This window comes from Poromitra crassiceps (assembly GCF_964638095.1).
Source record: "Poromitra crassiceps genome assembly, chromosome: 19".
Classification (NCBI taxonomy): domain Eukaryota; kingdom Metazoa; phylum Chordata; class Actinopteri; order Beryciformes; family Melamphaidae; genus Poromitra; species Poromitra crassiceps.
The window spans coordinates 27,317,772-27,345,284 of NC_139646.1; the positions used below are offsets into that span (position 1 = coordinate 27,317,772).

Genomic DNA, 27,513 nt, shown 5'->3' on the forward strand with positions numbered 1-27,513 from the left:
TAGGCTATAATATAGCCTATATATGAGCTCCATGGGTCCTAAAGACATGTTCTGAATGCTGTGAAAATGTTATTCCTGCCTTATTTGTTGCCCTATTTCTGCACACTGTGGTACCAAGACAGTAATTGAATTGTAGAAATTTGGGATGGCTACAAAGCTGAGAAGGCCTACAAAATAACTGTTCAGCCGGAGGCAGAACTCGCAATCTTCGGCTGCTCTGAGTCCTCTCTGAACTTCCCTACAGCTGTGCAACAGTCTCTGACACAGGGGACAGCTGTTGCCAAAAAACTCATTCTGAAGGAATTGAAGTCCTCCTCTCCTCTTCACCTTCTTTCCAACTGTGGTTGATGGACATGACCTCTGTTATACGGATGGAGAGATTAGGTTCCTGAGGATCAATTCACTTAAAAGGTTTTCAACCATTTGGGAGCCGTTTCTAGCCTACCTCGATGAGGTTACGGGTCACGGGTGATTCGCCTGGCTGGTTTCTCATGGACCCCTTGCGTGGGATCCCAGGCACAATATCTCTCACAAGCACATAAGCACCTTATGCGGCTGGCAATCACATAGTAATATTGAATGTTGATAATATATGTATGTTTTTTTTCTTTTCCTGTGTGTGAGCATGTTCGTTTGTCTTGTTCTGAAAATTTTAAAATAAAATATTGCAAAAAAATAAAGACAGGGTTGTCCGTCCAATTGTAGGCTATACAACAACAACAACAACAAATCAAATAGTGAGGTTGTGCAATATTGCTCATACAATAACTGGAAGAAGCAGTGTGAAATACAATTCCAATAATAAAGGGAATTGATACCAATATATTAAATTCATATTTACATATTTATAACATTAAAAGCCACCAAGTCAAGAATGACCTCTTCTCTGTTATGTGGGTTGGTGAGCATAGAATCGCAGAGGATAGATTTTAGTCCACACTCCAGATCAGTGGGTGGCGGTAATGCACCCCAAATGTGTTTGCCAACCGCCATTAAAACCAGAAGAAGAAGAAGAAGAAGAAGAAGAGGGCCCACTCGTCCAGCATGGCTGCGCTGTATGAGGGCTACACGTTGTGCGGACTTGTACAAGCGCAAAATCCGTCAGATTCGGGAATTCAGGGGATCGAAGCGGAGAGAGACAGCGACCATGTCGTCGTCACCGACTGCACCAGATCTGTCACCCTGTACAAGGTAATGGTAACGTGTGTGTGGACTGGAGCTAACGTTAGCCTCGACCAGCTGATGCGACATGCTCAACTCGTGTTAGCCTGGGCTCCAAAACAACAGAGGACAGGGTGGGATTACAGCTAGAACAGATGAGATCGCTAGCTAACTAACTTCGTGTCTAGACTCGGAAAATATATCTGTCCTCGCCTAGAAGAAAACGTGGCGTGAAACCTTGTCGTTTGCAGGGAATGTAAACAGAAAGAACGCATGGCTAGCTGAAAACGTCACGACACGACAGACTATTTACAAAAACAGACCAAACGCGTGTGGCAAACGCTAAACTCGCCTTACAACACGACTTAAGATATTTGTTGAATCGTTAGGTTCCTCTTGGCAATTCGGCACATACGATAGTTCTCCACACACAAAGCTAATATTCCAGTCCAATTAAAAATTTCGGAATTGGTTCAATGCTTGTTATTCTCCCACGTCTTCTTTCAACAAATGACCATAACCACAACAACACGAAGGGCATCAGTATTACATCAAGGAATCTATTTGTGGTGGGTTGGTACAAATGAATTAGCCCTCACCGCTTGTACCCTTTTGGGCCTTTTTTTGAAAGGTTGTTGTCGACAATTTGAGCAATGTGGCACGTCTGCCATCTTTCTGACTATCTTTGGTGTCACGTGTTAGGGGCTGTGGCTAAAATGCATTGTAAAATGTCTAGAAGACAAAATTCCAGACACAAATTTCTGAAAGAATTTTGGCTAGGCGGTGGGAGGACTCTTTCATTAGTGAAGTTTTGAGACAAAGAGTCTGAGGGCTACAAATTAATCTGAGTGTGAAACATACTCATTGCTTGCGAGAGTGCTGTTTCATTGTCCTTTGCAATTCTCTAAGAGCACTTTCTTAGGGGAAAGCAGATCAAGTGATTTATTATGAACTATGGAGTCTCCCTCACTCTCACAGGTTTCAGACCAGAAGCCACTGGGCAGCTGGACAGTGAAACAAGGACAAACTCTCACCTGTTCAGCTGTTTACAACTCGCAGACCAAGGAGTATGTGGCGGTCTCAGACAACAAGGTAGAGTTTTCCAGCTATTGTTGCGGTGGTAAGGTGGCAACCAGACTGCGGAAGTCTTAAAGACTTACTTGCATAAAGACACACTTATCATTTGCTTTATTGTGATTTGTTGTGGTAGCTGCTTGTATGTCTGACATGTCATGAATGTGAGGTTCATTCTGCCAAGAAATAATCTACCTTTTTCTCTTTCTTATTGATTTTGTATTCAGGTGATCAGAGTTTGGAAGGAGGATGACGTAGTCTTAGACAAGGCCTTCAAAGCAACTGTAAGTGTGAACATGCCTGGTGCTCAGCTGGCCACCTTCTCTTACGGTGCATTCACACCACGAGTTTACTCCTTTTGCAAGCCCGTTATACTGAGCTAAAGTCCCTGGTTCACTGATCAAGCAGGAGCCAAATACAGAAACACAGTTTGTCACTGTGGTTCAGACCAAAGAGAACACTTTAAGTCAGTATGCGTGGTACGCCTCTTTTCCCATCTTGTGTCTCTTGTTTAGCCGCACTGACTTTTTTGGGAGATCGGTACCAAAATCCTCTCTGTGACTGAATACTTCTGTGTGGTGTGCATGCAAACACTTTAGCATACAGTGTGTTAAGTAATCATAGAAAACAACTAGCATTACCCTCAAACTGAGAAAATGAGACTAGCTTTAAGTCTGGCTGGTTAGTGAACAAAAAAGAAAGCACAGTCTGGAACTACTTTCAAGAAGGTCTCTGTTCCCGCGTGACTTTGAACGCAACTTGTTTTGTTTACCCGTTAGCATTCATTGTTTTCCGCCCGACACGGTCTCATTGGTTAGTCTCAATTGTCCTCTCCAGGTGTCATCAGATGTGTGGCGGGTGCACTCTGTCCCAGGATGGGAGCCGGTCGTGGTGTTCCAGAGAGGAGCACTCAGACTCCTGGACTCCCTCATCTCTGCTCCCCAGCAGCTCATAGAGGAGGTCCTGGCACAAGAGGAGGCCATCAGGTCAGTGTCTCTCCACCGTCACTTATGACCCCTGTAACCCAAACGTCTTAAGACCAGTACCCTTTTCACCACGGGCTCGGGACCCGGGAAGCCCGTGAGTTGCGCTGGACCTGGATCAGCATGATATTTCTGGGTTGTGTTGGAACCGGTTTGTCGTTGCTGTGCTGCAGTCTGGCCTGTCGTTGATTCTTCTTGTTGTCTCTAGGTGGAGCACTAGCATTATGGCAGAGGCCCAGCAGTTTGTCATCTTCACAACAGAACAGGTAAAATCCTTTTCATCCTTTTACTGGCAGCATAAAAACAGACTCAATCTCCACATAACATCAATGTTATAATCTACTCGGTTGAAACAGCACACTGCCAAGCAGTGGGCAAGCATGTGACTGTAAGCCAGTGATGAGAGTTGAGTGCACTCTATGTTTATAGAAACTGCACGTGCGCACGTGAATTTAATTTATTTATTTGTGTGTCTGTGTCTTGTCCCACAGAAAGGGGAGCATTTCCTCTACCTGCAGGGACTGAACCCTAAGAGGCTGCAGAGGTACAGGCTGGAGAGAGAGGAGGCTGGCCTGTCTCCACTCAGCTTCTCTGCCTCCTACAGGGAGCAACACTTCAGTCTGCTCTACCTCTGTGAGACTGCATGTCCCCCTCCTGGGTTTCTAATGATGCTGTGGTGCCACAGGGGCCACCTTCACACACTTATGATGCTGTGGTGCCACAGGGGCCACCTTCACACACTTATGATGCTGTGGTGCCACAGGGGCCACCTTCACACACTTATGATGCTGTGGTGCCACAGGGGCCACCTTCACACACTTATGGCCCATTTCCACCGCTGGTATTGGCCCGGCTCCGCCCGACTCGACTCGCTTTTTTGTAGCTTTCCACTGGTCAAAACCCGGGACAGCCCGGGTTGAGTTGTACTTTTTCTAGTAGCACCTCTGTCGAGGTTCCAGGGCTGTCGACCCGGTACCATACGGAGACGTGAAAAAAAACTGCAGACGACTGATTGGTCAGTCAGAATCGTGTTTACTCTGTCTCTCTGGATACCAGTTTAGTGGCGCTTACCGTCTCTTGTGTGTAACGTTATTTCCCAAACTCCAGCAGTCTTTTGTCTTGCTGCCTTCAGCTCTGGTGGAATAAAATCGATCTCCTTGTTCAGCCTTAAAACATGATGGTTGTTTTCAGTTGTTTTCAGAGAGAAAAGTCTGCGGCTCCGCTCGGCCGGAGCCGCGGGTTTTCCTGGCGACTGGCTGGGCACCTTTTTTGTCTTATGTACCCCTTGAGCTGTTTTTCCATGACAATAGTACCCCTCACTCATGCGTGTTGATGATTACATACAAGTAAATCTATACAAAATATATGTTTCACTGAACTGCCGGTGTTTGGGCTTTTTAGTTGTTGTTTTTTGCCATTATCAGTAGCAGAACAGTGTAGCAGTTGACACTTGCCAGCAGAACTAGTTGCGGCACACACATCACATTTTAACAATGGGCTCATGAAATGACTTGGAATATATATATATTTATTTATCATTTTGGAGGTACATTGTATTCCCCAATCATTCCAAGTACCCCCTGCAAGCTGCTCAAGTACCCCAGGGGTACACGTACCCCTGGTTGGGAATCACTGCTCTACACTACCCTAATACGCTTCTTTCCTTCTGACTTTTCCTCCACCCAGACCCCAACGGTCGTGTGTATGAGAGTGTGGTGGGCGTGCGGGGCCCGGGGGTGGAGGAGGTGGCTCAGGCGCTCCCTCTGCCCCGCAGCCTGCTGCTGGCCCTGCCCGTGGGGGAGGGCCTGCTGGGGCCGGCCTGGGCCCTGGCCCTGGACGAGGCACACATCGCCGTGGTGGGGGTCCCACACCCCTCCGCCGGAGCCGGGAAAGGTGAGTGCCGTTTCACTACACTCCCGTAAATCAGTGGTTCTCAAACTTTTTCTTTTTCTTCAGTAACCCCTTTCCTTGATTTCTGAATCCACATACCCCCTTTATCACACTACAGCATTTTGCTTAGAAAGCTGCATGAGAAAACTATAGCATATTCGATGAATTAATGATAACCCACCTTTTGAAGAATATAATATTACAAAATAAGAAAAGGAGTGAAAGAGTTTCAATTAGTGCCTCCGGAGCAGATTTATTTTAACGTTTCGTCTTTTGTTCATTTTCATGGTTTATCCTGACATTTTTCCAACAATTGATCAACCTCATTTCAATCAGTGCCCCCAAACTAATCATCCAGTTGCTCATGATGAGCAGTAGTGTGTAGTTCTGCTTCACAAGCATGCCCTCACAAACAAATGCAATAACAAAAGAGAGATCTGCTATTCAGACTACGGTAGTATCTTGTGATGGGTGGGGCCTCGTGATGGGTGGGGCCTCGTGGTGATGGGTGTGGCCTCGTGGTGATGGGTGGGGCCTCGTGGTGATGGGTGGGGCCTCGTTGTGATGGGTGGGGCCTCGTGGTGATGGGTGGGGCCTCGTTGTGAGAGTCAGTGCATTGGCCTTGATGACGCGGAGCAATGTGACTCGATGTCTGATGCCACTGTGGTTGCTGAATGGTCCTCTGTGCTTGACTTCTCAGACTTCCTCTGCATCTGGAACACCAACTTCCAGACGCTCCAGGCAGCCAAAGAGATGGCAGGAAAGATCTACGGTCAGGTAGGAAAACCTCCACGTATCAAATGCTAACACTTGTTAGCTCCGTTTGCTCGACAAACACAACAGCCGCATGTGGTTCAGCACTTGACAGACATAAATAGACATGGGTCATTGAAAGTGCAGGATAGAAACAACTCTTATAAAAATTGAAGTTATTTTCATAAATATATTTTTTACTTAACGTTAGCAAATAGGCTACGTTCCGCTGTCTGGGTTTCACCCAAACTCTTTGTAATTGTTGTCTGAGCTTCTGTAAAGCTGCTAGTTCTCATTATAAAACTTCCCAGTGTTGCGACAGTAATTAACCTCGATCTGGGTCTCAAACTACGCCGTGTTGGGTCCCTGAATTTGAGGGAATTGGGCCTGGAAGGTGCTTGAAAAGTCCTCGAACTCCATGTTTAAAGCAAGAAACATGCAGAGAAACATGGCCCCCCTCCTCCTGCTTGGTGCAGCAGGCCAGAGTTCCCTGTACCTCCAGCTGCTGGTGCTGATGAAGTACTGTATGACTTTGGTAGATCATTCATGACCTCTGCTCTCCACCGTGAGCGGGCTCACCATCCCTCCTCACAACTTTACGGCAGTTTACACTCTTGAAACACACACAGTCTTATGTCACTTTTAGGGTATTTCGATAGACTTACATGCATTTCCTGGAGACTATATAGCAGGGGTGCCCAAATTCTTTCCCATGAAGGGCCAAAACTCAATCTGGGTGGAGGGCCGAGGGCCAAAAATAAACGTTGTGGAATTACATTAAAATGTATTGTGTTTTATAGAAAATTAACATTCTAAATCTAAAATAACATTTCAATATAATAATCTACTTTTTATCTGTTTGGTAATTGTAATAATTTGCAATTGGTTATATATATTTAAAAAAACATCTGCATTTGTGGGGAGCTTAAACATTTAATCAGTAAACACACAGTTAAAAACAGTTGTATTTTCCACCTTTGTAATCAAGAGAGAAATTTGACTTAATTCACAACTTGGGGGAGGGGGAAGAAAAAAAAATCCCCAAATCCGTGGCGGGCCAAAACAAACAGAGCCCCAAATTGGTCAGCACTGCTATATAGTGAATTCTCCACTTCTCCATGTGAACTCCCTGCAGATCTCCTGGTCTCTCTTAGCGTCAAGTGTTTTCAAAGGTTGAGTCCGATGCTGAATGATGTTTTTCCACTTGACCGTGGACAGTATTAATTCCCGTTTGTCTGCTTTTCCGTCTCTCCTCGGTGTAGCTGTGGAGTTATTCTGGGAAGTTGTTCATTTCACATGGGAAAGCCGTGTCGGTTATACCTTACGAGTGCCCCAGGTCTTCCCTGGCCTCGGCCCTGGGAAAACTGAGGCAGGCCAGGACTGAAGGTGAGATGGCACAACCATACAATCATACATGGATTGTTTACTTGTGAAACTAGGGCTGTCCCAAACGATTATTTTCTTATCGATTCGACTAACGATTTTTTTTTTCCGATTAGTCGATTAATCTAACGATTATTTTTTATTTAATTTTTTTATTATATAACAATAAATTTACCCAAAACAAATAAATAACCAAAAACTTCTCAATTTCTGCATTTTATTTAACCATCTCATTCTCTTTAACAGTCCAACATAAAATCTCTCAAATAAAATTAAAGCAAGAGCTTGTCCTCAAATAAAATGAATATAGTGCAATTCAAAATAAAATAGTAGAATAAATTAAATTCAAGTCACTTTCAGGAGGAATACCAAAAACCTTGTGCAATGTCAACTGAGTTTAGCAGCAGTCTAACATAAAATCATCATCTTACAGTACAATGGTGTGCAATTTTCAGTAACAGTGCTCTTAATTTTGGAGAAAGACAAATGCTCCATGTAAGCTAGGTCCAGGTACGCGCTAATGTTAGCGGCTAACTGTTACTTGTCATTACTTTAAATGGCAGTAAAACGCCACTGAATGACCAAATTGATTTAACTTTTAACCATTTCGATTTCCACTTTCCATACGGACCCCCAGTATTGGTTAGTTGTTTATAACGTGACTATATTTATAACGTTTATAACGTACAACGGTTTCCAGTTTATAACTCGGGTCTACAGCCAGAGTGCGATTGCGCAACACACAGATTCAGCCCGCAAACCGGAGTACGTTATTAACGTTATAAATATAGTCACGACGTTAACAACTAACCAACGCTGGGGGTCCGTATTGAAAGTGGAAATCGAAATGGTTAAAAGTTAAATCAATTTGGTCATTCAGTGGCATTTTACTGCCATGTAAAGTAACGAAAAGTAACAGTTAGCCGCTAAAATTAGCCACACGTGACGCGTCGAAGCACGTAGCGTGCGTCGACGTAATTACGTAGTCGACGTCATCGATTACGTCGACTCGCTGGGACAGCCCTAGAAAACACTGGCTTCTTTGGCCGTCTCTTTTTCCTTTTCCTTTTTTGTATTGTACAAATTGTACAAAAACAAATCAGACAAAATTATTTGATAGAGGGAAAACCTATTTAACAGAGATCATTAGCACTGCTATAACATATATACAGTCATGTATATTGTAGTCGGCTACTCTCATACAATGCTGCAGTATTTTTTATATTCAGTATTTTTTATGTTCATTTCGAGATGACAAGCTCTTGTGTTCAGTCACTTTGAGAAGATTGCCATGTCTTCTTCTTATTGTCCCAGAGTCCAAAGCTCCAGCGTCTGTTCCGTCGTGGCATGGAGAGAAAGCCCAGCCGTCTAGAACCATGGAGACCAGGAAGACCGTAAGTCTCTTTGTCCCACTCACCCCTACATATACTGTATGGAGACCGTACGTCTCTTTGTCCTCACTACATATACTGTATGATAGGGCTGTCCCAAATGATTATCGATTAATCTAAAGATTTTTTCCCCCTGATTAGTTGATTAATCTAACAATTCTTTAGATATTCTGAACCTGAAATTCAAAATAATTGCTGAGCGATTCATGTTTAAACTGGAGTAATAGGTAGTTAACACGTTCACTGCCAATGACGAGTTGACTCGTCAAACACAATCCAACCGTTCACTGCCAATGACGAGTTGACTCGTCAAAAAAAAATATATATATTTTTTTGACTGTGCTACGTGGATCAATGTCCCCCACGTCTCCTATAAAAATATTGGAAGTATTGAATGTGTATAATCTATTTTACCGACCAACTAAGTGGCGACAGTGCTCTCCCGACAGAGAGAAAGCCAACCAAAAACAGCCGCGGGAGCAAGCCATTCTCAAGGAAATGGCTTGGCGATTTTACAGTCATCAGTCACCAGACTCGCCCGAGAGCGGCCGCGCCAGCAGAGCAGCACACCGAGAGCGGAGAGCGGTGCTGGCGTGGGGGATTGCAAATTTGCATAATAGATTATGGGTGAAACACACTTTGAAACACCCGCAGAAAGGCCAGAATCGCACGCATTCCGAAAACCCAGAAACGAACGAGCCTCATTCTCATACTGTAGGCGAAAACGCTTTCACGCTGCTGCACACCGGCGCACAACGGTGGAGGGTTCCAAAAATAGACTGGGTGGGCAGCATAAAGCCTAGAATCGCACAAAGCTTCATCAAAGCTCTCAACCGAAAATCCAAGAAACGATTGAGTCCCATCCACAGTCCACACTCGCCACACTCGCCGACGAGGGGCCGCCAGAGAGGGAAGCTGCTCACTGCTCAGACAGGCAGGAGAAACTGGCTTGTGACAAACGCCACCAGACACGCCCACGGAGGGAGGAGTTTAAAGGAGAGGGTGTTCAGAACTATATTGTTCAGATGTCTGATCTCTCACTGATGCCAAAAATAAATGGTTAAAGTGACTGTTCTGCCTGTTTGATTGAATTTCACAAAACTGTGATTATCTCAGCTTCCTGTCTCAGACGCTGAAACCATGCTGTACTCAACGGCTAATATCTACATAACTACTAACTCTACAAACTAACTCTTTTAGACAGAGAAAGCACACATTCTATTAGTACTTTTGTGAACTTCGTGTTCACAAAGTCCAAGCAGAAAATTATCCTCGGCTCTTGTAAAATGAGCCAGAATCCTCAAAAAACGGCTTGGCAGAAGCTACCTACAGTAAAAAAAAAAATGGCTGGCAGTGAATGTGTTAAGATCATCACTGGCAAATACATGTTTTTTCATTAGTGTGGGACAAGGGAAGTAACCACTCAGAAATCCTCCTATTTTACGATGAAAAAGGTGACTAGTTTATACAGTAGTGCTTCGTGGTTTGGTTTGAATGCAAATAGTGCAGGCGTCAGTTGTATTGTCTCGGTTCACAAAGCTTAAATGACTGTGTGTGAGCCTTAAGGTGGTTCTTCCCTCTTTTCATGCAGAGAACAACCCGTAAGAGTCAATCAGCGCCACAGACGCTGGACCAAGTTCTGGAGCTCATCAAGGTAGAAATAAGGTCACTGGTTTCTGTGCCATTGCCTTTTATGGTCGACTTTATTCCTAGAAAACACCTTGTCCAGCCTGCTTTCCTTTCCCCCATTTGAAGACACAATGTAATGTGATGTAACCTGGAAATGAAATCCCAACACCCAATTTAATTATTTATTCAATTGTTTTTATTCAAACATTCACATATTCACACACATACATTATACCAACATCAACACCATCCCACCCCCCTCCCCTGGGAGACTGGCTAACAGTCCAAGAGTGAAAAATAAGAACAAAATAACATTGAAAATAATAATTAAAATAAAAAAAAGTTGAAGCCAAAACAAAGTGAAATCCCAATATAGAATCTCCATTCCCTAAGATATATCAGATATCAGATATAACTGACATGATGTAATATGTAAATGTCCTTCCTGCAGACGGCCCCAGTAGAGGAGGTCCAGAGGGAGGTGGAAGGTCTCCTCACCAGAGCAGAGAGCCAGGAGCTGCCGCCCTCAGTGGGGCAGCTGGCGTCCAGCCTGGTGTCCCGGAGCCTGGCCGAGCCAGCCTTCTACACGCCCCGGAGCCTGGCACAGCTGGTGCACACCCAGTGCCTCTGCCACAGGTCAGTCAGGCCCAACACACAGTACCTCTGCCACAGGTCAGTCAGGCCCAACACACAGTACCTCTGCCACAGGTCAGTCAGGCCCAACACACAGTACCTCTGCCACAGGTCAGTCAGGCCCAACACACAGTACCTCTGCCACAGGTCAGTCAGGCCCAACACACAGTACCTCTGCCACAGGTCAGTCAGGCCCAACACACAGTACCTCTGCCACAGGTCAGTCAGGCCCAACACACGGTGCCTCTGCCACAGGTCAGTCAGGCCCAACACACAGTACCTCTGCCACAGGTCAGTCAGGCCCAACACACAGTACCTCCGCCACAGGTCAGTCAGGCCCAACACACAGTGCCTCTGCCACAGGTCAGTCAGGCCCAACACACAGTACCTCTGCCACAGGTCAGTCAGACCCAACACACAGTACCTCTGCCACAGGTCAGTCAGACCCAACACACAGTACCCCAACACACAGTACCTCTGCCACAGGTCAGTCAGGCCCAACACACAGTGCCTCTGCCACAGGTCAGTCAGACCCAACACACGGTGCCTCTGCCACAGGTCAGTCAGACCCAACACACGGTGCCTCTGCCACAGGTCAGTCAGACCCAACACACAGTACCTCTGCCACAGGTCAGTCAGACCCAACACACAGTACCTCTGCCACAGGTCAGTCAGACCCAACACACAGTACCTCTGCCACAGGTCAGTCAGACCCAACACACAGTACCTCTGCCACAGGTCAGTCAGACCCAACACACAGTACCTCTGCCACAGGTCAGTCAGGCCCAACACACAGTACCTCTGCCACAGGTCAGTCAGGCCCAACACACAGTACCTCTGCCACAGGTCAGTCAGACCCAACACCCAGTACCTCTGCCACAGGTCAGTCAGACCCAACACACAGTACCTCTGCCACAGGTCAGTCAGGCCCAACACACAGTACCTCTGCCACAGGTCAGTCAGGCCCAACACACAGTACCTCTGCCACAGGTCAGTCAGGCCCAACACACAGTGCCTCTGCCACAGGTCAGTCAGACCCAACACACAGTACCTCTGCCACAGGTCAGTCAGACCCAACACACAGTGCCTCTGCCACAGGTCAGTCAGACCCAACACCCAGTACCTCTGCCACAGGTCAGTCAGACCCAACACACAGTACCTCTGCCACAGGTCAGTCAGACCCAACACACAGTACCTCTGCCACAGGTCAGTCAGGCCCAACACACAGTACCTCTGCCACAGGTCAGTCAGGCCCAACACACAGTACCTCTGCCACAGGTCAGTCAGGCCCAACACACAGTGCCTCTGCCACAGGTCAGTCAGACCCAACACACAGTACCTCTGCCACAGGTCAGTCAGACCCAACACACAGTGCCTCTGCCACAGGTCAGTCAGACCCAACACACAGTACCCCAACACACAGTACCTCTGCCACAGGTCAGTCAGGCCCAACACACAGTACCTCTGCCACAGGTCAGTCAGACCCAACACACAGTACCTCTGCCACAGGTCAGTCAGACCCAACACACAGTACCTCTGCCACAGGTCAGTCAGACCCAACACACAGTACCTCTGCCACAGGTCAGTCAGGCCCAACACACAGTGCCTCTGCCACAGGTCAGTCAGACCCAACACACAGTACCTCTGCCACAGGTCAGTCAGACCCAACACACAGTACCTCTGCCACAGGTCAGTCAGACCCAACACACAGTACCTCTGCCACAGGTCAGTCAGACCCAACACACAGTACCTCTGCCACAGGTCAGTCAGACCCAACACACAGTACCTCTGCCACAGGTCAGTCAGACCCAACACACAGTACCTCTGCCACAGGTCAGTCAGACCCAACACACAGTACCTCTGCCACAGGTCAGTCAGACCCAACACACAGTACCTCTGCCACAGGTCAGTCAGGCCCAGTTTAGGGTTTGTCGCTCGACACCTTTGGATGCAACAATGGGTGACCGAGCCTTCTCCACTCTGGGGCCACGCCTGTGGAACCAGCTCCCAGGAACTGTTCGGGCCTCTGAATCCCTCGCTGTTTTTAAAACGAACCTTAAGACCCACCTGTTCCGCTCTGCTTTTTACTAGCTCTGAGCTTTTAGCTGTTTTTAAGCTTGTTTTTATTTTGTCTTTTATCTACTGTAAAGCACCTTGAGATTTGTTTTACATTTTAAAGTGTGCTATATAAATTAAAGCCATTATTATTATTATAATGGTGAAGAAAGGAGCCACTAAGGTCAAAGCAGGAGCCCGGAGCGTGACGTCTATAGCCAGAGAAGAAGCTCTCTCCACACTTTCCTTTTGGGTCGTGTACCTGGAGAATTCACACGGTCGTATTTTGTCGCAGAACGTGAGCAAACGGATCATTTCTGTCCCCTGGGCTGGGCTGGGCTGGGACAGGGACTAAATAACGCTCTGTCAATCAAATAAAAAATATAACGTCATAGGGAAATACATCATCTTGTGTGTTGATCAAGTTGTGATTAATTTCAAAGCATTCTTACGTGTTGGGAGCCCTGCTCTAGACTCTAAAGGGGAGTGAACTGAACCATGACAAAGGCTTTCTTCTTGCGGTTGAATGTGACCTTTGACCTGCGCGCCCCTCCACAGTGTGTGTCCTGACCTGCTGCTGTTGGCCCTGGAGAAGAAGGATTACTTCCTGTGTCAGCTCTGCTTGCAGCTCTTCCCCGACGTCCCTGAAGCCGTCACCTGTGCCTGCCTCAAGACCTTCATCAGGTACCATCACAAGTAGGGATGGTGGTGGCCACTCATTCCAGATGTTTAATGGCAACTAGGCTGCGAAACATTTTGAGATTTTCAAGTGGGCCCTGAGAGTTGGGAAAGGTTCTTAACTGCTGCCATAGAAGAAGATTGACCACTGACAACCATGTAAAAACGTACACTGCCAACGTTCTTCAGTGTAAATGCGTAATATTCTTTCTGTATATTCTTTCGGTGTGTTTGTCCACATAGAGGAAGTGATGTCTGAGGACCACTGTTATTTTTTTTTATTTTTTTTTTATTTTTCCCGATTTTTTTTATCCCATTTTATCCCCCATTAGTGCTAATTTTTTTTATTGATTTATCCTGGTTGCTACTTCGTCCTCTGTCGATCAGGGAGAGCCGAGACTGATACCATGTTTCCTCCGAGACATGGGCAGTCGGTCAGCCACTTCTTTTCACCTGACAGGGGAAGCTTCACCGGTAGGACATAGCACGTGGGAGGTTCACGCTATTCCAACCAGTTCCCCTCCCCCTGAACAGGCGCCCTTAACGGCCAGAGGAGGAACCACACTAGCAACCAGGATATTGCATGTTTTTGTGAAGGGGGTTCCTGTATGAAGGAAACCCCCGGGAGGCACGGGGAGAACATGCAAACTCCACACAGAAAGGTCCTTTTGCCGACCCCCACCCGGGCGGTGGGCACTCGAGGACATGCGGACGGGCACGCATTCCTTCAGCGCTTACCTCGTCCCAGGCGGGAATCGAACCCACGACCTTCGACCCACGACCTTCGAGCTGTGAGGCGATAGTGCTAACCACTGCACCACCGTACCTCCCCCGAGGACCACTGTTATAAGAGAGATAATCCTTTACAACAGCTGAATGTCTTACTAAGTGACTGCCTTTAGAACAACAGTGTAGTAATAATCATATCTTATTGAAAGTGAAACCTGGTCTTTGCTCCCTCCCTCCTGCAGTGTCCCCGATGGCGATGCGGAGATGGTGAGCCTGGAGCCCGACAGCGTCTCCTTCATGGAAGCTCTGGTGGGTGGGGGGCGTGTCCAGGGCAGCCTGCAGAACGGCTTCAGCCCCCCCCTCTTCGAGGAGGACAGCTCAGACGTCCCCGCTAAGACCAGCGCGGACGACCAGAAGAAAACCTCCACCCAGCCAGGACTGACCTGTCCAGTGGGACTACATAAGGCCGTACTACTGTATCCTCTCAATGCAATCATAAAAAAACACAATATATTCAAAAGCGTGTATTAGAATAACAGACCAAAAAAGAAGTGACGGTTTGAGGTCTTAACTGCACTTGCACAGCAACGAGGTCCTGCAGACGGCGTACAGCGACACCTTCCTCCTCCCACATCTAAAAGACCTCTCCTCTCAGCAAGTTATTGTGAGTTGCCGCTTAAGTTTACTCAATGACTGTTAACTTGGACTGCAATATTCCGATATGAACCCGAGGTAGACAACACTCTGAATAAGACACCGTCATGTAAACGTCACTTTCTGATCACCTTAACCGTAATACGGTTATAGTCGGAGCAAGCAATAGTCAAATTAAGACGTGTTGTATTCCGGTCTTAGTCACATGATTAAAGTGCATTGTGGACATGTAAACGCCTTCATTGCACTATGATGTCCTATCAGGAGTGTTCACAACATTTTGTAATGAGTACCACAGTCCAACTGCTTGGCGATGCATGCTTTAGGTTCCAGCGAGTGTTGCTTAACTTGTTTGACAGCAGAAAAGATGGCTGCCACTGCTAAAAAGAAGTCCCAACATCTTGTCCCCAACATGGTTAAACTCCCATGTGCATGCGTCTTCAGTCGTTCATGGGACTCTGCAATGTAGGCGAGATTTTTTCCCCCTACTATTTTCCCCACATTAAACCAAAGCAGCGATGAAAATGATCAGATCATTTCAGGTTAGAAACATGATGATCAGCTCTTGTGTAAATCCACCATCGGTTTCAAAAAGCTGTGCTTAACATTGTTCATTTTTTCTCTCATCCAATCAGCTTTTCCTCCAGTACCTGCACTTCCTCTATCTGAAATATTCCCAAGACGCCTCCACACAGATGCACGGACTGAGATCGCCAACTCTCACTCAGGTCTGTACCCACACCTAAACGACATCGGCTGTCATTTCAACACATCCATAAGCATCCAGTCGCACCGTGATGCATTCAGTTAGCGGTTCCCGAACCTGGGTATGCGTACCCTAGGGGTATGTGGAGGTACTACTTGAGAGAAAGGGGAAAATGGAAAAATGTAAGAATGAAACATAAAAAAAAATCTCTTTCACTCCCATTTCTTATTCTGTAATGTTATATTCTTCAAAAGGTGGGTTATCATTCATTCATTGCATCAGATGCTACAGTTTTCTCTTGCAGTTTTCTAAGCAAAATGTTGTAGTCGGGTAAAGGGGGGTACTTGGATTCAGAAATCAGGGAAAGGGGGTACTGAAGCAAAAACAAAGTTTGAGACCCACTGACTGCATGAAGTGATAAGTCTGGAGGCTAAACAGTTCCACTGCATGAAGTGATAAGTCTGGATGCTAAACAGACCCACTGCATGAAGTGATAAGTCTGGAGGCTAAACAGACCCACTGCATGAAGTGATAAGTCTGGAGGCTAAACAGTTCCACTGCATGAAGTGATAAGTCTGGATGCTAAACAGTTCCACTGCATGAAGTGATAAGTCTGGAGGCTAAACAGACCCACTGCATGAAGTGATAAGTCTGGATGCTAAACAGTTCCACTGCATGAAGTGATAAGTCTGGAGGCTAAACAGTTCCACTGCATGAAGTGATAAGTCTGGATGCTAAACAGTTCCACTGCATGAAGTGATAAGTCTGGAGGCTAAACAGTCCACTGCATTAAGTGATAAGTCTGGAGGCTAAACAGTTCACTGCATGAAGTGATAAGTCTGGAGGCTAAACAGTTACTCACTGCATGAAGTGATAAGTCTGGATGCTAAACAGTTCCACTGCATGAAGTGATAAGTCTGGATGCTAAACAGACCCACTGCATGAAGTGATAAGTCTGGAGGCTAAACAGACCCACTGCATGAAGTGATAAGTCTGGAGGCTAAACAGACCCACTGCATGAAGTGATAAGTCTGGATGCTAAACAGTTCCACTGCATGAAGTGATAAGTCTGGAGGCTAAACAGACCCACTGCATGAAGTGATAAGTCTGGAGGCTAAACAGACCCACTGCATGAAGTGATAAGTCTGGAGGCTAAACAGTTCCACTGCATGAAGTGATAAGTCTGGATGCTAAACAGTTCCACTGCATGAAGTGATAAGTCTGGAGGCTAAACAGTCCACTGCATTAAGTGATAAGTCTGGAGGCTAAACAGTTCACTGCATGAAGTGATAAGTCTGGAGGCTAAACAGTTACTCACTGCATGAAGTGATAAGTCTGGAGGCTAAACAGTTCCACTGCATGAAGTGATAAGTCTGGAGGCTAAACAGTCCACTGCATGAAGTGATAAGTCTGGAGGCTAAACAGTCCACTGCATGAAGTGATAAGTCTGGAGGCTAAACAGTTCACTGCATGAAGTGATAAGTCTGGAGGCTAAACAGTTCCACTGCATGAAGTGATAAGTCTGGAGGCTAAACAGTTCACTGCATGAAGTGATAAGTCTGGAGGCTAAACAGACCACTGCATGAAGTGATAAGTCTGGAGGCTAAACAGTTCCACTGCATGAAGTGATAAGTCTGGAGGCTAAATAGTTCCACTGCATGAAGTGATAAGTCTGGAGGCTAAACAGTTCCACTGCATGAAGTGATAAGTCTGGAGGCTAAACAGTTCACTGCATGAAGTGATAAGTCTGGAGGCTAAACAGACCCACTGCATGAAGTGATAAGTCTGGAGGCTGAGACCCACTGCATGAAGTGATAAGTCTGGAGGCTAAACAGTTCCACTGCATGAAGTGATAAGTCTGGAGGCTAAACAGTTCACTGCATGAAGTGATAAGTCTGGAGGCTAAACAGACCACTGCATGAAGTGATAAGTCTGGAGGCTAAACAGTTCACTGCATGAAGTGATAAGTCTGGAGGCTAAACAGACCCACTGCATGAAGTGATAAGTCTGGAGGCTGAGACCCACTGCATGAAGTGATAAGTCTGGAGGCTAAACAGTAGGGCTGTGGCGATTCACTTATCTCCCGATTCGATACTATCACGATTCTTGGGTGCCGATTCGATTTATATTGCGATTCTTAAGTATTGCGATTCTACGATTATTGCGATTCGATATTACGATTTATTGCGATTTTTGTTTATTTTTTTCTTTTATTTTTTCAGTTTGTTTGCTTTTTTACACTAGATTAGAACATGGGAAAAGTTGAATCATACACTAGAGACTGTATATTATATATCATGAGTAGGGCTGGGCGATATAGTTAAAAACAGGGGCGGACTGGGATCATAATTCAGGCCGGGCATTAGATACCAAGCAGGCCAGGCCGATATGGGCCAACGCGCGTGAAATTTGGGCCGTTTGAAGCCAGATTTGGGCCGTTTGAAGTCCAATTTTACAATGAGATGCACCCACTTTAACCCTGAAGTGTACCGTAAATTCCGGACTATAAGACGCACCGGTGTATAAGCCGCGGGACCAAAATTGACTATTTTTTTCTTCTATAAGCCGCACCGGACTATAAGCCGCGGGTGTTTTGATGTTTAATTACCATATGAAAGGGTTCGTGCACAGAGAGGAATGTCGGGAAAGAGATCGCTGTTTGGGGAAGCTCCCATTTATTAACATTTCAACAAAACAAAACAAAAGTCAGGTCACTAATCCCCAGACAAAATCACACAACAATAGGCTACCGTATATGTGCAGCAAACCTGTAACCAGAGAAGTCAAGTCACTAATCCTCGTCTTCCTCTTCTTCCTGCGTACTGAAACCACCAAAGTCCTCATCTTCAGTGTCGGAAACGAACAGGTTCAGGGTGGCTTCGTCAACCACTCTCCTCTCTCCTTCAGGTGCCATGGCACGAGTCCGATACCTCACGAGTCCGACACCTCACGAGTCCGAAAAAAGAGGCTAACTTCCCCCAGACCCTAACCCAAAACCTAACCTCTCCCACCCCCACGCCTAAACCTAACATCCCCCAGACCCTAACCCAAAACCTAACCTCTCCCACCCCCACGCCTAAACCTAACCTCCCCCAGACCCTAACCCAAAACCATGAGGTGTCGGACTCGTGAGGTATCGGACTCGTGAGGTATCGGACTAGGGGGCAGTCCCCGTGGCGTCATCCTCTTCATCCCGCAGCAGTCCAGCGTTTTGGAACCCGTTGGTAATTGTGGATGTTTTCACACTCCTATAATATTCCGTGATCTTCCTTTGTGTGAATTCGCCGAAGTTTGTGATTTTCTCCTGATAGTCGGGAGGGAGTTGTTCAGTAGTTCTCCCCCGGACGGACAGTCCCTTTTGCCCAGGTTACGCGCGGCTGCTCTGTTTGATCGGCGGCTGCTCTCTTTTAATGCGAGATTGACTGCTTTCAACTTGAAAGCTGCCTCGTGTGAATTTCTGCGTACCTTCCCCATGGTAAGTGAGAGTGTTGCTTCTACTGCTCGTCTTGTTGTGAATATTCCTTGATCTTCCTTTGTGTGAATTCGCCGAAGTTTGTGATTTTCTCCTGGTAGTCGGGGGAGGGAGTTGTTGCCCGAGTGGCCGTTTGCTTACCGTAATTACCATATGTAAGTGGTCACGCACAGAGGGGATTGTCGGGAAGAGATGGCTGTTTGAGGAAGCTCCCATTTACCGTATTACAACATTTCAACAAAACAACATAACACAACACCACCGTTGTTTATTTTTACAGTGCACACAGTGTCCGCGGTGTGGTGAAAAGAGGGCAAGAGAGGAAATTAAAACAGAAGTGGATTTATAGTTAGAAAGAGTGCTAAAAAAGAGAGATTTTTTTTTTTTTTTTTTTTTTTCTGAAAAAATCCATAGATAAGACGCACCGTTATATAAGCCGCAGGGGCCAAAAAACGGGAAAAAAGCCGCGGCTTATAGTCCGGAATTTACGGTAATTATTACTTCAGACTAACTAATAAAGTAATAAAACCACTAGTAAACCAGTAGGCGGCGCCTGGCCTGCTGTTCAGTGAGTGGCCTGACTGCAAGCACCCAAAAAAAAAAATTTTTTTTTTTTTTTTTTTTTAACACGTTGAGTGCCATAGCCGAGATATCTCGTCTTACATAATCCAACGGTTAAGTGCCATAGACGAGCTATCTCGTCTTACATAAACATTTTTTTTTTTTGACGGTGGGACATCAATCAACCCCTTTTACGTCTTCTATATTACTATTGGAGGAAGAGAATGTGTATAATCTATTTTACCGACCACTAAGTGGCGACAGTTCTCTCCAGACAGAGACAGAGAGAAAGCCACATCCACGGGACCCGTGGCTGTGGCTTTCCGTGCTGGAGAAAGCATTCTAATTTTCAAGGAAATAGCTGGGCGTTTTTTTGACGGTGCTACGTGGATCAATGCCCCCCGCGTCTCCTATGGAGATATTGGAAGTATTGAATGTGTATAATCTATTTTACCGACCAGCTAGGTGGCGACGGTCCTCTCAAAAAAAAAAAAAAAAAAAAAAAAAAAAAAAATTTTGTTTTAATTTGCGATTATCGATTCTGGAATAAAAGATCGATCCAAAAAATCGTGACATTAAAAATCGCGATACTTAGGTGAATCGATTTTTTCCCCCACCCCTACTAAACAGTTGTATTTTGCTCAGATTTCTCAGACTCAAATCCAGGTGGAAGATGGACCATTTTCTGATTTCCATTTTCTGATCGGCAACAAACAAAACAGCAGAACACAAAAGCGCAAATACAGGAAATTGGGAATCCCAATTTAAAATGAATGGAATTCCTAATGTTGTTTTTCTGTGTGTTTTCCTAGATGGTGGATTGGGTGTGCTTGTTGCTGGATGGCCATTTCACAGTGCTTGTGATGACTCCAGAGGCCAAAGGCTTACTGCTCAACCTCCACAGCTTAGTCAAGTCTCAGGTAACGCTCATTCCTCTCAGTAGCTGCCTGTGTCTTGTTGACATAGGCCTTCAGTGCAATGTGACGCTCTTCCTTCTAGGGATGTTCATCAGTTATCGAAAATCGATAATTGATCGTTAAGGAATGGAATCGATCTTGTGGATTTTTTTTTTTTTTTGCGGACTAGGTTTGGGTGGAATTCGTTCCTCCTCGCCCCACTCCATTGCACAGCCGACTAACGTGAGGTGGAGCTTCATATAGTCTCTAGTTTTCTGGCTGGGCACGGGCCTTTGTGCCAACAAAACTGTTTTAAACATGGGGAATTCACACCGGCATGCGCCGGGGACAGCAGTGTTGGAGAGCAGACACATTGAAATAAAGAGTTCATTGAGGAGAACACGTTGTCTTTCATATTTTCTGCCATAGGCATTCATTTTGTAAAAAAAAAATATATATATATATATATATATATTAAAAAAATATTATTAATATGATCGATAATTGATCGTTAATTTTCCCCGATTTTCGATTATGGAAATTTTTCAAAATGAACATCCCTACTTCCTTCTGCTCCTCTCAGTAGCTGAAGTAGCCCACAACTCCCATTGACTTCATGCCTGGCAGCTTCACGCGTCACGCTTGGAAAATAGGACTGAATCCTGAACGATTGCTTGAGCGTGCCTTGAGCAAGGCACGCGCACAGCTGGTGTGAACGGCTTCGCCTGTTAACAAGGACGCCGAAATGAAACTTGTAGGTTGAGCGTAGGTTGAACGTTGCTTGGGCGTATGGTGTGAACGGGCTGTAACTAAACCCTGAAGCCAAATCTGTGTAAAGGCTCACATCTAATGGTAAAAAAGAAACATGCTACTGAAATGGCCATCTGTTATTGGCTGATCTTTGTTGCCAGGTGATTTCACATTCTATAGAGTGCAACAGGTGGTGACATGTATGCACAGATATGTTATCACTTAAATACAATGCCTACAATGTTACATCCTATCCTACTACAGTACTGTAATTGGAGAGCTGTATGTACTTGAGTTGCAAGGCGCACTGTTGCTCTAACTTTGCCTAAACACTTTTGAGGGGTCTGGCATGGGAAAAAACTAAATAAATTGCACCCGTAGGGAGCGCTACAGCAATACAGTATTTTAAATGGCCACAACTCTCACACCATTGCTCGGATTGCCTCTGAAATAGTCATAGCGCCACCTACTGGCAACACAAAAAGCGATTTATCTTGATAACTGTTCATCCGATCGACTTCAAAGTTGGGGAGTACGCTGCCGAGACCCCGACGGAGTGCGGTGCCCAAATTCAGACACCCACATAGTCATAGCGCTACCTGCTGGCAACACAAATGCGGTTTATCTCGAGAACCGTTCATCTGATCGACTTCAAACTTGCGGCGTGCACTGCTGGGAACCCAACTGAGTGCGGTGCTCAATTTCAGACATGCGCATAGTCATAGTGCCACCTATTGGCAACGCAAAAAGTGGTTTATCTCAAGAACCTTTCATCTGATCAACTTGGGAACGTGTGTAGTAACCCGACAGTGTGGTCACACACCGCCCAAAAAAGTGCGCCCATGGTGCGTCGTCTCCAGAGTCTCCCCACCCTATAAGTATGACCAGGGGGAAAGAATGGTTTGTGTGTTTTAAGCTTCCTTGTTCTGTCTCCAGGTGAGGCTGTTCTCCGAGCTGGGGAAGATCGAGGGCAGCCTGCAAGAGCTCCATAAGATGAAGGTGAAGCGGGACGTGGGACAATACTCCATCGAAGTCATCGAGCTGTTTTAGAAGATGTACAAATAGCTTTTAATAATCAAACATCCAGCAATCTCCTCCCCTTCCTACATTTCACTCATCATGGTATCAATGTTGTGCGTGTCCCACTTTGTGTTGTGTACTTTTTGGCATCGAGTGCTGCAGTCCTAAAATCCTTGTCTCTGGACGTCACTGGGATTTTTGTATGGGGATTTTGGTGAGATGTCTGAAATCAGATCTGTTGCCAGCTGCATGACTTTGTAGTATGTTTTCTATCGGGAACAATGTTGTGTGTAATCTATGACTGCAGAAATTCTGTGACAACAGTCTTTTTATTAAACCATGTGCAAAGTTGTTTGTGTTGAATGTACTGTATATTACAGTGGTAATACCATAATACTAAAGACATCCATAACTAGTCCTAATGATTTTCCCGCCAAGTCCTAACGGGGACGTGGTCCCGGCTGGGACAGAACCTTTCTGTGTGGATCAGTTGTTGACATACTGGTTCTGGTAGTGTTTTAGCCCCAAATATACAAAGCTAAATTTCCACTGTTACATTTAGGCCTATTTTACTACTATATATATTTAAGTTAAATGCATGTGGACTTGTGACTTTTTTCAAATCAGATTCGGTATTTATAACCATTAGGCTTATTACACAAACTCAAATGAGTTATCAAGAGCCTATGAATCAGTTTTACAGTGATGAGGGCTGTGTGATATGCATATCACTTTTCAAGATGCTTTACAAATTGCTTCAACAATCCAGCTACAAGCATCATTCTGAAAAATTAAACTTAAAAATGTAATTAAAATAGAGGATAGCGAGGAACAGGTAAATGTTGGACTACCTCGCTGTTGGTATGCTACAATTGAGGCGAGATCAGATAAACAGATATTTTTCACTAGATGCAATACGTTTTTCGTTTAGTTTTAATTGCAATTGTCTGAAATATTAATAAAATATTTTTTTTCATTGTTAATCAAAATCAATTGAAGAGCCATTAAGATATTTGTATAAAATATAACGTGTTGGATGTTAAATTAATGCAATGCACTATTTCAGAAATCTGTGCAGTTAACTTTTAATCCGTATGTGACATAACATTTCAAGAAAAGCGCTAATGACGGACGTATGCTGCTTATCTCCTGTCCTGCTCGACTTGCAGAGACGACGAGGACAAGGCTGTACGATGTTTCTCTGAATGGACTCGCCTCGCCTGTGACTACAACTGCCCGTCGGGCCAAACCAGCGCTAATAAACTCCTGTTGGGGAAGAGCGTTTGCATGGATAACTAATTTTATGAACTACACAGCTATTGCGTCTATTGTAGAATAGTAGGTCACGTGATCCTCCATCCACTCAGGCCTGCCAGTGTCAAGCTACACAGAATATTACAACACGTCCGGAACTCAATCGAAATGAACCCGCGATCGACGAAAACGTTTAGAAAAAGGGGTAACCGCACATGATACAGTAAAACGAAGTATGTGTCTGAAAATGGATAGGATTTTTGTTGTCCTGTGCACCCCGATTCATTATTCAACTCGAAATTGACAAATGTTCTGTTTTTATGTTGATGGGGAAATCTACAAACTTCCGGTATTGTTGTAGCTAGTTGGGTCTAGCTTAACGCAGTTCTCAGGCCTGCTGTGTTTTCAACGGAGGGAGAGCCGAGAAGAAAAATGGCGTCTGCAGGCGACCCAGAGCGGGACACCGGCCATTCAGTTTGAGCTTTCCGCCCACAAATTGAGCCCGGGGCTTGGCGGGGACTTAACGGGAACCGTCCCAAGACTTAGGTGTATTCGTTCCCCCGTGTTTCTCCGGGTTGCACGGGCCCACTCTCTCAGCGAGATTGAAGCGGAACAGGAGAGAGACTCTCCTACAATGAGGGGGAGAAGAGGAAGGCCGCCCAAACTGGCTGCAGCAGCAGCCGCGGTGCGCGAAGGCTCGCCCGGGCCGGTGCGCGGCGGCTCCCGGGGCGGCAGGAGCCGGGGGATGCGTGGCCGGGGAAGGGGCAGGGGACGAGGACGGGGCCGGGGCCGCGGCGGAGTTGGTGCCAACCCGAGCTCCGGGGAGGTGGAGACAGAGAGTCGGGATAACTTCCAGAGGGGCCGCAGGAAAGCTGGAGGCTCCGCAGCAGCCAGCAGCACACAGGCGGCGGCGGCGCGGGGCAGAGGAGGCAGGGGGGCGAGGGGCGGCCGCAGAGGTGGAGGACGGCGGCCCCAGACCGTGGTGGTCTACGACGACAACAGCGACGAGGAGGACGATAACATAAGCTACCATTCGGAGGACGATAACGAACACCCGGGCTCGTCCGACCTGGAAGAGGAGGAGGCCTTGTTGGGAAACGACTCTGACTTTCTGGAGGAACCAGATGAGGATGATGCCAGCTACTGTACCGAGAGCAGCTTCAGGAGCCACAGCACGCTCGCCAGCACCCCAGGTACGTGTGTGTGTGCGAGTGCCCCCGCTTCACTGGCAAATCAGTTCGGGATTCTTTGTAATATTCAGCCCATTTGAGAAAGCAAGCCGCATTGTTCAAAATGGAGATTGCAGTGAGAAACAGGCCTTTGTTTACCGTGTGCTCTGCTGGCCGCTGGCTTGCAGATCTGCACCATGCTTGAATCGCCTCGCGTGTGTTTTTCTTCATTTTGTCGGATCAGCACCTTTTTTTGTTGTTGTCCTTTTTACGATGAAGAACTCATAATTCATGCTTTTATTTTGGCTTCATCTGCTGCGTTTTGACGTGTGTCCATTCAGAGAAACAACGTGTAACGTTGGTTAGAGGCTTAAGTGTGTTGCTGCCACTTCCAATGTTTATTCATTCATACATTCCCACTTATGTAACGTTGGAGGTGTTATAATCTCTCCTATGTGTAACGTTACAATGTACGCTCTATCAAAACGTATACTTTTTCAAAGTTGCTCTTGCGTTTTGCCTCGCTGTTTGACACTTGGTCTGCAGCTGTGTAGGCAAGTACTTTAGTAAACAATAGTGTTACTCATCAAAAATGGAAATTACAGTGGTCATTTTAAATGAGTGGAATTGCGCTCCGAATCTACCTTGTCCATCTCGATTTCAACGCGTTAACAAGACACATTTCGCTTGTGTAACGCGGGCTCAATGACTTTGACAGGCCTTTGTTTTGAACATAGGCGCTCTGATTTCACCTGTTGCAAACACCAACTCATTACAATATTACGTACCGAGTCCCACCGTTCCCATAGCAACCACCTTTAAATGTCTCAAATGAGCAAATTGGACACCCCTTGAACTCTTGGCCTGTCATGTTTATTGGACTGATGTCTATTAAAAAAAATCTATTGACCCATCTGTTATAATGTCATGCATTGGAAGCATTGTGCCAGCCTTTTGATCTGATTCCAGATAGGATTAGTCCAAATAATTGTGCATGATTGAGTTTTGGACATTTTATGCATTCCACTATTTCATCCTTTGGAATTAGATCTTGTTCTCTCATACAGAAACAATAGTGTGTGTGTGTGTGTGTGTATGTATGTATGTATGTATATATATATATATATATATATATATATATATATATATATATATATATATATATATATATATGTGTGTGTGTGTGTAGTGTTTACCCCCCTCCACCTGCCACGCCATACTCATACTCACCTAAGCTTTTTGAGGAATGTTTATCACATCCCCTCCTTGCTCCAAATAGATGTGAAAGTCACGTCATTTTCAAGGGTCTTGCCTGTTTCTTGAATTGTGCACTTAATATCGCTCCGCTGCACTGTAGTCCATTTTGTACGTGGTTCAGGCAAGATTACACACAAATAACTCTCAAACCTAAACGGCTGGCCTGCCCGCCTGCTTTGCTAATAGTGGTGAACATGGCAGCACCGCAGTGGATGAGTCTTTCATAAGACTTATGGTGACAGACTGACAGTCACACACTGCTTTCACTCTCATAGGCACATGTGTCCACACTGCATTGACACCTTGCATACTGTACATACACACAGTCACACACACACACACACACACACACACACACACACACACACACACACACACACACACACACACACACACACACACACACAGGCTGGAGAGAATTTGCAGGTACTGTACATGCTAGGGATGTTCATTTTGAACAATTTCCATAATCGAAAATCGGGAAAATTAACGATCGATTATCGATAGCGTAATGATAATAATAATTATATATTATTATATATATTTTTACTCTGGTCTGGTAATAACATTGCGCGTTCTCGGCCAGCTATAATGGCGATGCCGCTGTGTAGTAAGAATATCAGACACTCGCGCTGTGGCCAGGTAAACAAACATGTTACATGTCAGGTTACATGATGTAAGGCAATCGGCGTCTTCCAGCTTAGCTGACAGCACAAGAGTCAAATCAACAGGCCTGAGCCTCACTGAGGTCCGCAGACCGCTGGGTGCGTTTGTTTGTGTCCCCGGCGCATGCCGGTGTGAATTCCCCATGTTTAAAACAGTTTTGTTGGCACTAAGACTATATGAAGATCCACCTCACGTTAGTCGGCTGTGCAATGGAGTGGGGCGAGGAGGAACGAATTCCACCCAAACCTAGTCCGCAAAATAAATAAATAAATAATAATAATCGATCAAAAGTCCACATGATCGATTCAATTCCTTAACGATCAATTATCGATTTTCAATAATTGATGAACATCCCTAGTACATACATCTCCACACAGCTCGCACGGGTAGAAACAAAGACTTATATTATCATCCACTGGGAGCACAGTGGATGATGTGTGCGTTTGCCTCCTTGAATGTACCTTTGTCACATTGCATTATTCAAAATGTTCCTGGATCCAGAGCGTAGTTGAGTTTTGGCTGCTTCTGAAGATGCACATGCAGTGTAACGAGTTGACCATTCAGTCTGATATTCAGGCTAATCTCCACCAATTAGCATTAGTCCCTAATTTACAGCCATCAGATGCTCCACTAGTTTTACATCGTGCTTCAGATGAATAACTCTGGCACTAGGGTGCTGTGGATACTTAATATGATTGTTTGTTGTCATTAGTGTGTTTTTCTTTGCAGACAGGCCCAAGAGCTTATTG

General features: G+C 45.6%; 2 protein-coding genes across 2 annotated transcripts in view; both read left to right on the forward strand.

Moving 5' to 3' along the window:
* Positions 1 to 1,027: 1,027 nt before the first annotated feature.
* Positions 1,028 to 22,763, forward strand: nol11 (nucleolar protein 11). The gene is made up of 18 exons (XM_083656167.1): positions 1,028 to 1,191; positions 2,140 to 2,253; positions 2,463 to 2,519; positions 3,073 to 3,221; positions 3,427 to 3,484; positions 3,710 to 3,851; positions 4,905 to 5,111; positions 5,809 to 5,885; positions 7,124 to 7,247; positions 8,559 to 8,638; positions 10,227 to 10,289; positions 10,716 to 10,900; positions 13,511 to 13,636; positions 14,602 to 14,835; positions 14,945 to 15,023; positions 15,649 to 15,741; positions 20,565 to 20,672; positions 22,335 to 22,763. Exons 1-18 carry the CDS (start codon positions 1,045 to 1,047, stop codon positions 22,446 to 22,448), a joined length of 2,157 nt encoding a protein of 718 aa, XP_083512293.1. The 5' UTR covers positions 1,028 to 1,044; the 3' UTR covers positions 22,449 to 22,763.
* Positions 22,764 to 24,306: 1,543 nt separating this feature from the next.
* The window catches only part of LOC310794007 (nucleosome-remodeling factor subunit BPTF-like), a gene marked incomplete at its 5' end in the record, with an annotated part of 88,093 nt that continues 84,886 nt past the window's right edge, over positions 24,307 to 27,513 (forward strand). Inside the window, one exon of the mRNA XM_083655876.1 lies at positions 24,307 to 24,865. Coding sequence (XP_083512002.1) covers positions 24,307 to 24,865 — 559 coding nt within the window. The remainder of the gene's footprint in view (positions 24,866 to 27,513) is intronic.